Genomic DNA, 16874 nt, shown 5'->3' with positions numbered 1-16874 from the left:
CTTCTGACACCCAACTCTGCAACCATGACCACTTTCGATGAAATCCTAGAGGAGGCAGGGAATTTTGGTCGTTGCCAAAAGCGCATTTTTGCTCTGCTATGTATGGTGTCGTTGCCTTTTTCTGGGGTCTATGTGGGCATTGTGTTCCAGGGGTTCACCCCAGAGCATTGGTGCCGGGACTCAGGGGTGAGTCAGATCCGGCAGAGCTGTGGCTGGAACCTGATGGACGCCAGAAAGATCACGGTCCCTCTGGTCAACACCTCAGGAGTGCTGGTCCACAGTCAGTGTGAGCAGTTTGACCTGGACTGGAACAATACGGGTCTGACCTGTGACAACCCAGAGTCTGACCTCACCGACGCCCACCGCAGCAAAGCTCCCATGACCTCCTGCAAAGAAGGCTGGGAGTATGACTACGAAGGCAGGCAGTCCTTTGTGACCGAGGTGAGAACATTCTCTTTTTTTATTAGACAATAACTTGTATTGTTATGTAACACTAAACAAGTTAATGTTTTAAGACATTAAAGGGATATTTTGGGATTTTGTCAAAGAGCCCCTTTAGCTACTTCCCCAGAGTCAGATTAACTTGTGCATATCATTTTTAATGTCTCTGTGTGCAGTTTGAAGGAAGTTGCTAACAAGCACTAGCACAATTGCTAACTAGCGTTAGCGCAATACCTGGAAGTCTATGGGTATCTGCTAGCACGCTGGCAGATACCCATATACTTTCAGTCATTGTGCTAACGCTAGTTAGCATTTGCTCGCGAAACTACCTCTAACTTCATTCTTACTGGACACAGAGACATAAAAATAGTATTCATAAGTTCATCTGACTCTGGGGAAGTAGATAAAGGTCCTAATTGCCAAAATCACAAAGTATCCCTTTAATATGGCAGTGAATTATGAGGCATTTGTTCATTTCAGTTTAACTTGGTATGTAATGATGCCTGGGTGGTGGACATGTACCAGGCTACACTGAATGTGGGCTTCCTTGTTGGAAGCATAACTTTTGGATACCTGGCTGACAGGTAAGTTTACTTCGCAACGCAGATGAAAGATTCTCTTTTCGATATTAGATCCTGTTTTTACATTCTCTTTTTTTCTTCTTGTTTGAAGGTTCGGCAGAAAAACAAGCTTCTTGATGTCCAACCTCTTGAATGGGGTTGCTGGAATACTTGTAGCAGTGGCTCCAAACTATATATCCATGCTTGTATTTCGCACAATCTTTGGCTTTGCTGTCAAGGGAGGCTGGATGTCTGTATATGTGCTTAGTATGAAAAACATCCTTTGTCCCACAAAAGTTTATATATTAACTACTACATAATAATTTGCAGCAAATTAGTCTATGGTTTAGCAAATAGGAAGTTCATTTTTTTTCCTATGCAACTTTCAACCGAGGATGGTCAAATTATGTATTAGTAATAACTCTTGCTTTACTTAAAGTTACATGCTTTATTGTACAGTATGTGTCTTACCTGCAGTGTTGGGGAAGCTCGTCTGAAAATATAATTGACCAAGCTACTGATTGCTTCACACTGGAAGAAGTTAATAGCTACCTTTAAGAAAAATATAGTTGACTTAACTGAAGTTACTTTGAAAAAGTAGTTCACTACATCCAAACTACTTTGTGATATATTATATGTAAATTTGAAATGTCATAGACTACACATTTTTACAGAAGGTGTAATTTAGTCTATTTAACACAACAACTGTTTTAAGTAAGAATTAGGCAGGTCTAACGCCTAAAAATGTAATTTTTGCCTACTTCACCAATATTTTATTTTTGCACAAAATGTAGTGTAGTTCCAGCAGTTAATCTTTTACTTTTGCCATGTAGCGCTGTAGCTAACTACTGAAAACACTACCAAGATTTCAAACTACCACCTAGCTACTGCAAAATTTAGTTAAATTACTAGTTGAACTACATGTAGTTCACTACTCCCTAACACTGCTGACCTGTCTCCTCAGTCACTGAGCTAGTGGGAGTTGAGTACAGGAGGATGGTGGGCGTGCTTTTACAGATGTTCTTCAGTGTAGGCATTCTCATTTTGACCCTCATTGCCTACCTCATCACTGACTGGCGCTGGCTGCAGGTGGCCTTCACTGTTCCTTACTTCATATTTCTATCCTACTTCTGGTAAGACCCGTGATCACCTCAGATATTGTACAGGCCTGTTGTAGGATCACCATGTCCAATGCCCTTCTACACTGCATGTCGGCATGGTTCTAAAAACCTCATGTTGCGTCTCACATTTTGGCTTCCAGGTTGATCCCAGAGTCTCCAAGATGGCTTCTTTCTCAGAACAACTCAACCAAAGCTAAGGAGATCACTGAGGCAATAGCGAAGGAAAACAAGAAAACCCTCTACAAGAACATTGAGGTAAGAAATGTTTCAGGACATACATCATTAAAAAGGCACTGCTAAACACGATTTGATGATAGCTTCTATAGCCTAACATGTCTTACAGACGCTGAGAGACGACAATGCACAGACCTCAACTGCCTCTTTCCTGGATCTGGTCAGAACTCCAAACATGAGAAAACACACCTTCATCCTCATGTTCAACTGGTAAAACCCATGCTACAAACAATAGCTAGACATCTATTGACCAATGTTTTAAGCTAAAATTACAACAGCACAAAAGCTATATGTAACGTGGGAGATTATACCATAAATAACCTTTCCTGTAGCCGATACTACTCCACCTTTTTATACGTGAGGTCCTCGGGACTAAACTAAACATACAGGTTCTTTAACAGCAGGGGTGGAGCATTTGAATAAACAGGCCAGGTTGAATTCAACATTAGATGTTATTCACAATAGGACCAATAGAAAGCTTAGACTGGGACATCTTCAGTGCCTAGCATTCTCTGTGCAGAATCTGCTGACCAACAAATAATTTAGTCACTGTATATCATCATCACAATAATCATCATCACCAGTATTCAATAATCAAGGTTTCGCTTCAGAATGTTCTGTTTAACTCTGGGCAACATACAATACATCATATATACCAACAAGCCTGGAGAACATGCCAAGGGAGAAGGAGAGTGGCACCAATGGAAACAGGCACTCTTGCCATAGAACCTTTACTCCCGATTAAACGGAATGCCAGACTTTACAATTTTTTGTGGATCCCCTGAAACATCTTCTTCAGTGGAGTTTAACGGTGGTTGGCATCCAATATGTTGCATTACCGCCCCCAACTCAACTATAGTATAATTCCATTACACTTTGTGATACAAAATGAGAAAAGGGGGAAATAAAATAAAGATACAAATATATTTTGAATTACCCTACCAACTAACCCTATACTCATTCAAACCAATCACCTTATTTTTACATTTACATTTTAGTCATTTAGCAGACGCTCTTATCCAGAGCGACTTACAAATTGGTGCATTCACCTATAATATCCAGTGGAACAACCACTTTACAATAGTGCATCTAAATCTTTTAAGGGGGGGGGTTAGAAGGATTACTTTATCCTATCCCAGGTATTCCTTGAAGAGGTGGGGTTTCAGGTGTCTCCGGAAGGTGGTGATTGACTCCGCTGTCCTGGCGTCGTGAGGGAGCTTGTTCCACCATTGGGGTGCCAGAGCAGCGAACAGTTTTGACTACTTTAACCCTCTCTGATCTTACTCCAGGCCAATGGCCAGACAGGACAGGATACTACCACTCAACACACCCTGTAACACTTCTGAAGTCAAATCGAACCAAGTACTTCTCTGCAGCTGCGACCACATCTATTTTCTGTGACTTACGTTTCATCTCTGCTGTTCAGTTGATAAGCATTGCTATGAACGCTAAGAAGCCAACCTTACTGAAACATATATCAATCATTGGCCTATCCCTCTGTTCTGGCACATATCTACTATTCACAGAGATCCTCAGAATATCCCCTGAAACAAGGGAAAAGCTCAGCTTTTATACAAAAAGCCACATCCTCAATTAGAAGGAGGTGCACCTGTGATTGGCAGAAGCAAGAGGGTGTGTTCAAGAACCACAAATAACTTCAACCCGTTATATATACATTTATGACAGGGTCCCTTTCTCTTTTCCTGGCCTAATTGGATGTTGTATCATCATCTTCACAGGTTCACTAGTGCTATTGTCTACCAGGGTCTTATCATGCGTGTGGGAATCGCAGGAGGAAACGTCTACATTGACTTCCTGATCTCTGGCCTGGTAGAGTTCCCTGCTGCCTTCCTAATCCTCTTCACCATCGATCGTATTGGACGTCGTCTTCCCTTTGCCACGGCCAACATTGTAGCTGGAGTATCCTGCTTCATTACTGCTATGATCCCAGATAGTAAGTGTGCAATATCTGAAAGAAAACTTGTTAGAAAATGGTAGTATCCCGTCTTATTTAATGTGCATAGTACATACAGTACAGTAATGTCTCTCTCTCTCCTGCAGGTCACTTCTGGGTCAAAACAGTTGTGGCCTGCATTGGCCGGTTGGGCATCACCATGGCATTTGAGATGGTGGTGTTTGTGAACACTGAATTATACCCCACCTTTGTCAGGTAAAGTTTACCAGGGGGGAACATCTCAAAATTTAAACTAATAACAAAGCAGGGGGAAAAATTATGGGAAAAAATACAACTATTTCTTTCCTCAGGAATCTGGGTGTGTCAGTGTGCTCTACTCTGTGTGACATCGGAGGCATCGTGGCCCCGTTCCTGCTCTACAGACTGGCTACCATCTGGCTGGAGCTGCCACTCATCATATTTGGTACATGATGATTAAAACACTAATTAACCTGTTATAAGATGCTTATACACCGGAGACCATTTCTGTCTGAGGAGTCCATTTCTGTCTGACACTCAATGTGGTAATATGTTTTGTTGTACCCCACAGGGGCGATAGCGTGCATAGCTGGAGGTTTAGTCTTGCTGTTGCCTGAGACCAGAGGTGTAAGACTTCCTGAGACCATCGATGACATTGAGTTCCCAAACAGGTATGATTTTATTTATCACTTCAAACTAAACTAAGTTGCACTGTAGTGTGTTAGAGGATTTGTTTGGGGAATATGTATTTATTGTACATATTCCATTGGCAACAGACACAAAGAAAACCATCCGAAGAGTCAACAGCTGACAAATCTCTTGCCCACTGACATGACGACCAACAAAGAAACTACAATCGTCTGATCGATCTTGCTCTGCCTCTTCACAAGATTGACAGCATACTGAACTCATACACTGTATTTACGAATTTATGTAGCTTAGCCTATATGTTTTTTGCATTTGTTGTTTCCCAGCACTAGCTGATGTGAATCTTTGTTTTTGAGGTGCTGGTATTTGTATGTATTACTGTACAGGACATTATAATAATAATTTAGCTGTTAAAATACACATAATGGTGATTTCTATTATTTAAAACAAATATTTCAGTTGGAAATCCCCAAATGATATCCCTTATCAGTCCTCCACTAGTTTTATGGTAGAAATTGCCAGAAACGTCATCTTCAAGTGTGTTTTGAGAAGATTTTCTTATTCTAAACTGTCTGTAGTTATCCTAAATATTATACATTTATTTTTGACTGAACTGACCGAAATTAATAAAAAGGTTTCCCATCAAAGATCCCAATGACACACAAGCTCTTACAAAATGTCAGCCTTTGTTCCCGTTTTTTAACATGTGGTCAAACACCATGGTTGTGTACCAGGCTAGAACATAATTGGATTGCTTATCAATTGAATTATTTTATTTTCTAAACAAAAACAATGAACCCTGCAATTTCGGAAGAAATCACTGACGACAGGTATTTAATTTGTAGTTTCAAGTCTTACAAGTCTTAATAAAACTACATTTAGGGCTCAAATGATCCATTCCTCGAGATTATGGATGTATAGTAGACGGTTAAGAATTCATCTTTATCTGACTGTTAATCCAATCCGTAAACTTCGATACTCTGACGTACACCCCTGGCTTCATGGCGTTAGCACAGCCCAGACCCCAAGATGTCACTCCCTGGAGAACAAAGGTGTTCTGAGCATGGCACACCAAAGGGCCGCCACTGTCACCCTGGAAGAAGTCAAAAACATCATCACCACCATTATCATCATCACTCCAATGCAGTATACAACCAACCACACAGTCCTTACTGAAATTGAATGATTACAAGTTGTTGCTGAGCATGTACACTATAGGTCAAAAGTTTTAGAACACCCCCATTTTTCCAGTTTTTTAGACATTTAAGCAGTTCAAGTCCAGTGAATAACCTGAAATGGTACAAAGGTAAGCGGTAAACTGCCAGAGGTTAAAAAAAAAGTTTCAGTTACCAAAAACGGAAAAATATTGTACATTTCAGAGTTCTAAAAAAAAAAGTCATTTTTCAGGGAACAAGTAATGAGTTAACAACTCACAGCTGTTCTGCAGCAATGGAAGTAAATTCAGCCTTGAAAGTAGAGGCTAACAATTCCTACAGGTGTCACTACTTTTGTTGATTAATTACAATCCCTCTGTCTGTATAAAAGCAGTGTTGGAACAGACTTACTACACCAGCAGCATACCACCCTGCATCCCACTGCTGGCTTGCTTCTGAAGCTAAGCAGGGTTGGTCCTGGTCAGTCCCTGGATGGGAGACCAGATGCTGCTGGAAGTGGTGTTGGAGGGCCAGTAGGAGGCACTCTTTCCTCTGGTCTAAACAAATATCCCAATTCCCCCCAAGCAGTGATTGGGGACACGGCACTGTCTTTTGGATGGGATGTTAAACGGGTGTCCTGATTCTCTGAGGTCATTAAAGATCCCATTGCACGAGTAGGGGTGTTAACCCTGGTGCCCTGGCTAAATTCCCAATCTGGCACTCATATCATCATGGCCACCTAATCATCCACAGCTTACAATTGGCTCATTCCTCTCCCCTGAAACTATTCCCCAGGTTGTTGTTGCTATAAATGAGAATGTGTTCTCAGTCAACATACCTGGTAAAAAAAAATAAAACACCCTCTTAAGCATTATTTGGACAATATTGTACTGCAGGAAGTAGTATATTGCTATCATAATGGTGATAAAAAGGCAATTAAAGGAAGACAGACCACTATAACCCTTAAGTGTAGGTCTTTCCTTTAAAGAAATTGCAAAGAAAGCCAAGGTGTCAGTGAGTACAGTTTCCTACACCATCAAAAGGCACTTGGAAACTGACAGGAAGAGGTCTGGCGTGATAGGCGGCTCACAAGACAACAGCTTCAAGCACAGCTTAACACTGGTCGAAGCAAGTCTTCGTTTCAACTGCGAAGCAAAGACTTCGAGCTGCAGGTTTGACAGGTCGAGTGGCAGTAAGAAAGCCATTGCTAAGATGGCAAAATAAGAAAAAGAGGCTTGCCTGGGCCATGAAGCATTGCCAGTGGACTACTGAAGACTGGTAGAAGGTCTTATTGTAACTATCATGTTCTCAGGTATGACCCAGGTGCAGACAGTGTTGAAGAAACAAAAGTTTATTCCTCAATCAGGGGCAGGCAAACGACAGGTCAAAGCAAGCATGGGCCAATAATCCAGAGTGTGTAAGGTACAGGACAGCAGACAGGCTCAGGGTCAGGTCAGGCAGAGGTCGGTAATCCAGAGTGTGTAAGGTACAGGACAGCAGACAGGCTCAGGGTCAGGTCAGGCAGAGGTCGGTAATCCAGAGTGTGTAAGGTACAGGACAGCAGACAGGCTCAGGGTCAGGTCAGGCAGAGGTCGGTAATCCAGAGTGTGTAAGGTACAGGACAGCAGACAGGCTCAGGGTCAGGTCAGGCAGAGGTCGGTAATCCAGAGTGTGTAAGGTACAGGACAGCAGACAGGCTCAGGGTCAGGTCAGGCAGAGGTCGGTAATCCAGAGTAGTGGGGAAAAGGTACAGGACAGCAGGCAGGCAGAACGGTCAGAACCAGGAAACTAGAAAACTGGAGCAAGGAACAGGCGGGAGCAGGGAAACAAAATGCTGGTAGGTTCTACGAACAAAACGAACTGGCAACAGACAATCAGAGAACATAGGTATAAATACACAGGGGATAATGGGGAAGATGGGCGACACCTGGAGGGGGGTGGAGACAAGCACCAAGACAGATGAAACCGATCAGGGCGTAACAGTAACGGCCTTGAGACAGACGCTGGGAAATGGGAAGCAAGTACAGGGTGAGGGTTTAATAAAAAATAAACATGAAACGAAACAAAAACAGCATCTGGACAAGAGAAACAACACAACATCAATGCAGACACGGGAATGAAACTGAGGAAGTGACAGATATAGGGGAGGCAATCAATGACGTGATGAGTCCAGAAGAGTCCGATGAAGCGCGTAACGATGGTGACAGGTGTGCATAATGATGAGCAGCCTGGCGACCTTGAGCACCAAGCGGGAACAGACGTGACACTTATGGGCCAATGAATCAAAATGAAATCTTCAGTTCATTACGCCATCGAGTAGGCGAAAGGATGGTTGCTCAGTGTGTGACATCAACTGTCAAACATGGAGGAGGAAGCTTGATGGTCTGGGGCTCTTTTGCTGGATCCAGTGTCGGCGACTAGCACAGAGTGAGTGGCACCCTGAACCAAAATGGCTACCACAGCATTTAGGCAGCGCCATGCAATACCCTCTGGTGTGCGCCTAGTTGGTCAGGGGTTCATCCTACAGCAAGATAATGACCCAGAACATACCACCATGCTATGGGGTTCATCCTACAGCAAGATAATGACCCAAAACATACCTCCATGCTATGGGGTTCATCCTACAGCAAGATAATGACCCAGAACATACCTCCGGGCTTTGTCAGAACTGCCTTAGAAGAAAAGAACAAGACGCTAGGCTTCAAATCATGGAATGGCCAGCACAGTCTCCAGACTTAAACCCCATCAAGCTGGTTTGGGATGAACTGGGCAGAAGGGTGAAAGCAAAGCAACCTACAAGTGCAGCACATTTGTGAGAACTTCTGCAACAGTGTTGGGAAGAACTTTACAAACAATATTTGATTTCTATTGTAGAAAGAATGCCACGAGTGTGTTTGGCTGTTATGCCTGCAAAAGGTGGCTACTTTGATGAGTCAAAAATGTAGATTACATTTTGTTAAACAAAACGAATCCATGATTTATTTTTTGTCTCCAGTTGTCTATTTGTTCTATGCTTTAATTTCAGAGTACATTAAGACATTTGTCACGTTGTATAAATTATTGGAGACAGGTGCAGGAATACGTAATAGGGGGTTTTAATACTCCACACAAAAATACAACATGCCATGAAAGGCACGGAGACGAAGCCCAAAACAAACACGTGTACAAAAACAAAGGGATGTGACCCAAACAAAAGAGCGAGGTTAAACCTCGAATAAATACACGGGACGAGACCCGTAATAACAAGTACACAATACACGCAGTACGAAAGCCAAAACAAGAAAGCACAGGTACTCACAAGACCAACAGACATGGGAACAATAACTGACTAGACAATGGTGAACAGTGGGCACATATATACAATTACTAATCAGGGGAATTGGAATCTGTCACGTCCTGACCAGTAATAGGGGTTATTTGTTATTGTAGTTTGGTCAGGACGTGGCAGAGGGTATTTTTTTTTTGTGGTTCGGGGTGGTGGTTTGTTTAGTAGGGTATTTGATTTATGTATTCCGGGGGTTTTTGGGCACTGTTCTATGTTAGTGTATTTCTATGTTTTGTCTAGTCTTTTGTATTTCTATGTTTTGTTAATTGGGGTTGGACTCTCAATTGGAGGCAGGTGTTTTCTAGTTGCCTCTGATTGAGAGTCATATATATAGGTATGTGTTTGTTGAGTACTTTGTGGGAGATTGTTCTGTGTATAGCCTTGTGCCTTACCAGCCTGTGATTAGTCGTTGTGTTTTCTTTGTGTACGTTTTGGTTCTCCTTCTTGTCCGTTTATAATAAAGAAGATGAGTGCACATTTCCCCGCTGCATTTTGGTCTATATCCGACGACAACCGTTACAGAATCAGGTGTGCGCAATGAGACAGTTCAATGATGCCTAGAGACCGGTGAGGTAGACCTCCGGAACTGGTGCACGGAATGAGCAGCAGTACCGGGGGAATCCGTGACAACATTAAACTGTGTGAATTTCAATAAAACTGGAAAAATTGAGGTGTTCTAAAACTTTTGACCGGTAGTGTATACCTGGCAACTGTCTGCTCCCCCTTCAATGTTTCCAGCACACATCTCATGGTCCTTGACTCTGTTGTCCAGGTAGGCAGGACGATTACACACTTTATTTTCTATTACAGGGAAGCCCGTCTCCTTGAGGAGCCCTTCTCCACCAGTTCCTACAAACACAAAGATCAATGTTTCATGTCGGAAAATATCAAAACATTATTGGTATATTTGCATCAACAATGTCATGGAGTCCATAACTTAATTTTGCATCATGTTATGAGAGCAACCATGAGGGGAAAAAACATGCATGACTCTTGAACCTTGTGTCTCTCCCCATCCTGTCACATAGCACTCTGTTCCAGGTGGTACCACATAATCCTTCTCAGGTAAGCATGCTGGTAAAACCTTGTCATTTATGATTGCAGGGCTGCAAATCAATCACACAAGTCTTTTTACAGCTTCGGACCTCCAAACAGCAAGAAAAATATAAAACATTCTATTGTGTTTATTTTTTTTTAAAGACAATGAAATGGCCTCACTCACCTCTCTAGCTTCAGTAGTGCAATGTCTGTCTCACCAGGTCCCAAGATCAGTTTTTCCAGGTTACGCTCCTGCTTAGACGGTTCATTTCCTCCCTCTGTATGCGTTCCCAATACCACCATGTAGGCAGATGGCCTCTTTGATCTGATATACACACACACACAGACAGATGTACTGGTAATACATAATTAGGGCCTCGCAGTAAACATGACTAAACAGTAATGCTGCTTTTCTTCTGTGTAGGAGGCTAACACTCAGCCACTACCAATTTTACCTCTAAACTGCACCGTGCGCGCAGCTCCCGTCGCGCTGGCGCACAGATGAAATAGAGAAGCACGAGATTGAACTTCATTCTAGTTTTCCCTTTAAGAGTTAACACTATCAACGTTTCGCTCTGCTGTCGGAATTGTGCTCGAATCAACGCAATATTAGCCACTTTCAATGTAACATACCGAAACAAAATGAACTATGCAAAACTAACTGTGGAATATATTTTATTGTAGGCAAAGCACATTGGCATAGGATTCTATTGCGCTGACATGCACGACTCAGAGCCAATTTATGCTTGATCCGACAATGTGGGCGGAGGCTCCACATGGATGGTGTGACGCAATTGCGGAGCCTCCTGAGGCACGCAGATGCCAAATGTATTTTCTTTATTTAACCTTTATTTAACTAGGCAAGTCAGTTAAAGGACGAATTCGTATTTACAATGACGGCCTACCCCGGAAAAACCCTAACCTGGACGATGCTGGGCCAATTGTGCGCCACCCTATGGGACTCCCAATTACGTCCGGTTGTGATGTAGCCTGGAATCAAACCAGGGTCTGTAGTGACGCCTCTAGCACTGAGATGCAGTGCCTTAGACCGCTGTGCCACTCGGGAGCCCTTGATCTCTGTACCACATCGCAGTGGGGCTCCATATAGCTCCACATTGACATGATTGGTTGACGGTACTGTAGGTGAGGGCAGGAGGTCCTGCATAAACACAAACTCACTTCCTTGACAACTTATTTCACAACAGCTCTGCGCTGCTCGGCAAAGTGCAAGAAGTATAAATGCCCTGACTTCTGCTGAGGCCATATCACCGTAAATGCTGTATGGCCAATGCAGACATCGGATTGACCATGCAACACCTGTCAGACCCATACTATAGTCTACACAGACCGGTGCACCATAACCAATCAGATCTGCAGGAGGCATTTATGCAAATAGCCATTGCCATATATGGATCGGTGCCGTTCACTTTGAATTGGACAGCATGAGCTGTCATGAGTAGATGCACTTGTTCTGAGATCAAGCGAGAGCTACATGTAGCCACCTGTACACATTTGTTCATACGGTTTGCTAGTTAGTGAGTTATTACACCAGATAAAGCTAATTTCTAGTCAACAATGTGGGATTGGTTGCTTCCTACAATAGCACAAAATGTGTGCATTTCTAGCCATCTTTGAAAAGCAAGTCAGGTAAAGAGATTTGTTTATGTCTTAAAGGGGCAGTGTTGTATTTTGAGACAGTCTTGAATAAGATAAGTAGCCAGTAGGCTGAGGGTAGCATCATTTGTCTGATTCTCTGTAATAATGGTATGGGAATAATATATATTTTTTTAAATTGTAAAGTGGTTTCTTGCATCAAACAACACAACATTTTCAGTCACCTTCTTGTCTGAATGACAAGTGGATAAACAGGTTAATGTCAAGTCCTGCATGTTTTTGTTCTCCCAAAAGTCTGATGGAATGTAGGCCTACATTGAACACCACACATAGGCTGCTACTGTAGGCTGAATGATAGAACAGCTATTTCCATCTTAAAAAGTTATGTGATGCATGTTTCTCCCTTCTTTTTGATGGTAGGCCCCTCTGGTAGGTCTACATTATGATCAAATAGCCACAGTATCCTACTTGGCCACAGTTAAAACTGTAACTTAAAATAGGTACAGTGTCAGTGTTGCACAGAATTTTCACAATGTTCATGTTTGCACTCAGCAGACATGAAATTTGCTTAGAGCCAAAAATAATTTGAGGAAACATTGGCCACTACTACACAGTATGTATAACTGCCCTTCTGGTTGGTATAGGTTTAGTGAGTAGAAAGCCTCATACGGGCACTGATGAGGGCTGCTCTCTCACCTCTCCAGGCAGTGGACAGCGGTGAGGACCCACTGAGGGGCAATCAGAGTTCCTCCACAGAAATGGATGCCAGTGCTGCAGAGGGGCGGACAGAAGGATAAGTGAATAAGTTCTCCGTGAGATATTGTTTTGTCTTATTGTATGTAATTATCAATATGTTAATGAGATTCATGAAAGGGAATGGGATGCTATCCTCCATACTTGGTCCTTAGGCTGATCTGCCAGGGCCATGAGTGGGGTTTGGATACACAACCTCCAACGATGCGACCGAAACACCTCCTGGGCTTTGAAACAGGCTGCCCACATTTCAAGCCAGCTGGAGACCAAAAATACACTTTTATTTGTGAATTCCACAATGTAGACCAGATAGAATGCAGGCAGATATACATACAGTAACCACATACAGTACATCTGGATAAAGCAACAACAGCCATTTGTATAATGATTAACAGAAACTGTCACTCACAATCAGAGTGCGAATTACACCGTGACATTCGGGGTGGGGGTTGGGTGTGGGGGGGTTATTGGGTGCACAATATTTTTTTATGGGTCTATAATAAAGAAGTCATTTAAGGTAAAAATGTATTACCTTTTAATGTGGCATGAACACAACCATTCATGAGGCTTTAATCTGATTGTCAAACAAATCACTTCAAAAAGATGGCTACCTGTGCGTGTTCCTCCACTCCAAAATAATAGGAACAGTGCAATGCATGTACTATACACTCATGCCATTTGATGAATGGAAATACACATCTGTTTACAAAACACCACAAGTTGTGCCTAATGACATTCAGTGATTGCCATTGAGTAGGCCTACATTAATGCGGCTTGCTGGCAAATGTACTTTTTTGGAAGCCTGAAAAGTCGGGACACCTGAAATGGGGCTGAAACTGTCCCAGGAAAAACTGGATGGTCACCCTAACACACAGGGTCAATTTACTAGACTAGGCTACAATGTGTAGGCCTATTACTATGCACTTCAAATAGGCCTTTCTGTAGCCAGTGGTGTAGTGGTAAAAAAAAAACTTGGTGGGTAAACTCTGATTTCCAGTCACGGTGAAAAAAGTAACGTTCTCTATACTTTCACTGCATTTTTCTGAAAAAGGTGGTTAAACTGCGTTTGGCTGCATTTACATTCCACTAGGCCTACACCACTGCTGGTAGCCTGCCCTGTCAGCCGAGGCAATTTTACACACATGAACACAAGAGTTGAATCAAAACATGATTACGTCTCAGTTCATGAGCTGGTCATAATTCATGAGTTGAATGCTTGGAGTCTTCATAGATCGTGTGACATAAAACACTACTTTTCTTTCCTTACATGAATTACATTTATGACAGTGTTATTTGTAATTATTAAGCATTTAACAATTTAATTAGAACATTGAACTTAAATCCAGTACGATTCCTGGATCTTGGAGATCTCGGAAAATGCACTGTAAGTATAACTATGCCTACGTAAAATGTAATTATGTTTTGCCATGAAAAAAGTTCTCACGGGCACACAAATCCAAAATAATGTAGGCCTATGCCATTGCAAAATGTAATGCTTCTAACCAAAAGAGTCAACTATAGGCCTACTGTCATTAATGTTGGATGGGTTGGATGCAGATTGGTGTCTAGCTGTAGGCTAGTTGTCTAGTGATATTGGCGACCATCATCGGCTGATCCAGGAAAGAAAACAAATATTGATAGAAAATAATAAAGCTAAATAAATGGTCTACTTCTTCTGGCCAGGACGGCACAGAGAACACCAATACCCGCAATGAGTGCTCTAAACAGCTGACTGACAAAACCAAACGATATATCAATGGATAAATCTAATGCATTGGAATAAAGGCATATGCTCTTTTTTATCAAGGGCGCATGGCAAACAAATGGCGAAAATGAGCAAGTGCAAAGGAAAATCTATGCATTTAAAGGAGCTCAGCTATGGCCAAAATTCAGCACTACTGAGTGAACAGTGCTGTGGACAGGGAGGTTTGTGCAGCCACGTAGAAATAAATGGTTTAAACCATGACAGAGAGGTGGGGGTGTTCGTTTCATTTGAAAGCTTTTATTTTCATATTTACCACTGTAAAACATATTTACCCCTGCATTTTAAAAAGGAGAATGGTTAAATTAGCATTATTTAGACACCCCCCAAATTTTGACTTTTGTTGTATTTAGGAGAGCTAATGTCTCATTCAGGGGAGCTGAGCCCCCCCTGGCTCCCCCACAATTTGCACCCTGGTCACAGTAGTCCACATACCGCAATCTGGGATTTGGCAGTAGTCCCATTTCTGGTTTCTGTCTGTGGTGTAGCACCATGGTCCATTCACGTCATTGTCAGGGTTTCTACAATTCTAACAGTGAAAAGGGGCGCTGAATAAATGTCTGTCATATGCAATACTTTTGCAGTATCATCAGACATGATTTAAATATGTCTTATAAGAAGACTCCTTGAACTTACATTGGACTCCATGCCTTTGTCAGGGTGGGATTCAGGGGTGAAGCTGGTGTGCTGATGGGGGCTCTGGGCGCTCCAACTCTGACAGGTGACACCCAACACGGTCATGGAAGTAGGACCCCTGTATGTCCCCCCGTTGCCCACCTTGCAATCTGAAAGCCACAGTCAACAGAAAACAATATCAGGGATAACATTTCTATCCTCAACACTGACAATGTAGGGCGAAAGAATGAATGTTGAACTCAATTCTAATCTAGGTAGTGTTTTCAGTAGTTAATTACAATGTTTTTATGTAGTGGTGTAGCTAACTACTGGAACTACACACTTATTTTTTGTCTAAAATAAAATGTGGGTAAAGTAAGCAATACTTTCCATTCTTTTTTGGCATCAGGCCTGCCTAATTCTCACTTGAAACATAGTTTTTGTGTTAAATAGGCTAAATTACACATTCTGGTAGCAAATGAACCTGAATTGTAGTCTATGGCATTTCAGATTTGCAGTGCCTTCATAAAGTATTCATACTATATAAAGTATTCATATTCATATATATATATATATCACGCATAATACCACATAATGACAAAGTGAAAATATGTTTTTAGACATTTTTGCAAATGTCTTGAAAATTAAATACAGAAATATCTAATTTACATAAGTATTCACACACCTGAGTTAATACATGTTAGAATCACCTTTGCCAGCAATTACAGCTGTGAGTCTTTCGGGATAAATCTCTAAGAGCTTTGCACACCTGGGTTGTACAATATTTGCTCATTATTCTTTTCAAAATGATCTGTCAAATTGGTTGTTGATCATTGCTAGTGTAACGCCCTGGCCATAGAGAGTGGTTTTGTGTTCTTTATTTTGGTTAGGCCAGGGTGTTACATTGGCATTCTATGTTCTGTTTCTATGTGTTTGTATTTCTTTGTTTTGGGCCGTGTGTGGCTCCCAAATCAGGCACAGCTGAAGTTCGTTGCTGTTGATTGGGAGTCACATATAAGTGCATGTTTTTCCGTTGGGGTTTTGTGGGTAATTGTTTCTGTTTCTGTTACTGTGTTTAACGTGACAGGACTGTTTTGGTTGTCTGTTTATTGTTTTTGTAATTGTATAGTGTTCCGTTTCATTAAATATGACGAACACTAACTCCGCTGCGTTTTGGTCCACTCTCTCTAAAGGCAACCGTTACAGAATTACCCACCAAACCAGGACCAAGCAGCGGAGGAGGAAGGAGCAACAGGAGTACAGCTTGATGGACTCGTGGACATGGGAACAAATCCTGGACGGAGAGGGACCATGGACTCAAGCTGGGGATTATCGCCTCCTGCAGTGGGAGATCGAAGCGGCGAGAGCGGAGAGGCGATATTATGAGGAGAGAGAGCGCAACGAGCACGAGAGGCAGCCCCAATAAAAAAAATTGGGGGGGGGGGGGCACACGGAACAGTGGCAGAGCCGAGGTCGGAACCAGAGCCAGCCGGGTTGACATTGGAGGTGCGCGAGGGGTACGAGGCAGAGACTGTGACGGAGTTAATGGGGAAATTAAAGGAGAGAGAGATGAGAGAGCTGCTAGTTTGGTGCATAAGGCACGGCATTCGCCCTACGGAGCGTGTCGTGGAAATTATGTCACCTGAGGCAGCTCTCCATACTCCATATCACAGCCA

At 42.3% G+C, this 16874-nt stretch overlaps 2 protein-coding genes across 2 annotated transcripts in view; one reads left to right on the top strand and one right to left on the bottom strand.

Annotated features, from left to right (window-relative positions):
* s22a2 (Solute carrier family 22 member 2) lies at window positions 1–5597 on the top strand. The gene is made up of 11 exons (NM_001141799.1): window positions 1–441; window positions 922–1025; window positions 1114–1268; window positions 1966–2134; window positions 2263–2377; window positions 2466–2566; window positions 4096–4310; window positions 4418–4526; window positions 4622–4734; window positions 4861–4960; window positions 5066–5597. The coding sequence occupies exons 1-11, from the start codon at window positions 25–27 to the stop codon at window positions 5151–5153; spliced, it is 1686 nt and encodes a 561-aa protein (NP_001135271.1). The 5' UTR covers window positions 1–24; the 3' UTR covers window positions 5154–5597.
* Window positions 5598–5695: 98 nt separating this feature from the next.
* LOC106571394 (plasminogen) overlaps window positions 5696–16874 on the bottom strand; it is a 28602-nt gene continuing 17423 nt past the window's right edge. The window contains exons 12-19 of the mRNA XM_014144436.2: window positions 15220–15368; window positions 15019–15112; window positions 12966–13080; window positions 12765–12839; window positions 10639–10779; window positions 10416–10522; window positions 10120–10265; window positions 5696–6030 (exon numbers count right to left, since the gene is read on the bottom strand). Of these exons, the coding sequence (XP_013999911.1) occupies window positions 5866–6030; window positions 10120–10265; window positions 10416–10522; window positions 10639–10779; window positions 12765–12839; window positions 12966–13080; window positions 15019–15112; window positions 15220–15368 (992 nt within the window). The 3' untranslated portion in view covers window positions 5696–5865. The remainder of the gene's footprint in view (window positions 6031–10119; window positions 10266–10415; window positions 10523–10638; window positions 10780–12764; window positions 12840–12965; window positions 13081–15018; window positions 15113–15219; window positions 15369–16874) is intronic.

The sequence above is a fragment of the Salmo salar genome, chromosome ssa15 (genome assembly GCF_905237065.1).
Source record: "Salmo salar chromosome ssa15, Ssal_v3.1, whole genome shotgun sequence".
Taxonomy (NCBI): Eukaryota; Metazoa; Chordata; class Actinopteri; order Salmoniformes; family Salmonidae; genus Salmo; species Salmo salar.
Note: the sequence above shows the minus strand (reverse complement) of the source record. Positions and strands in the feature narration are given on the sequence as shown.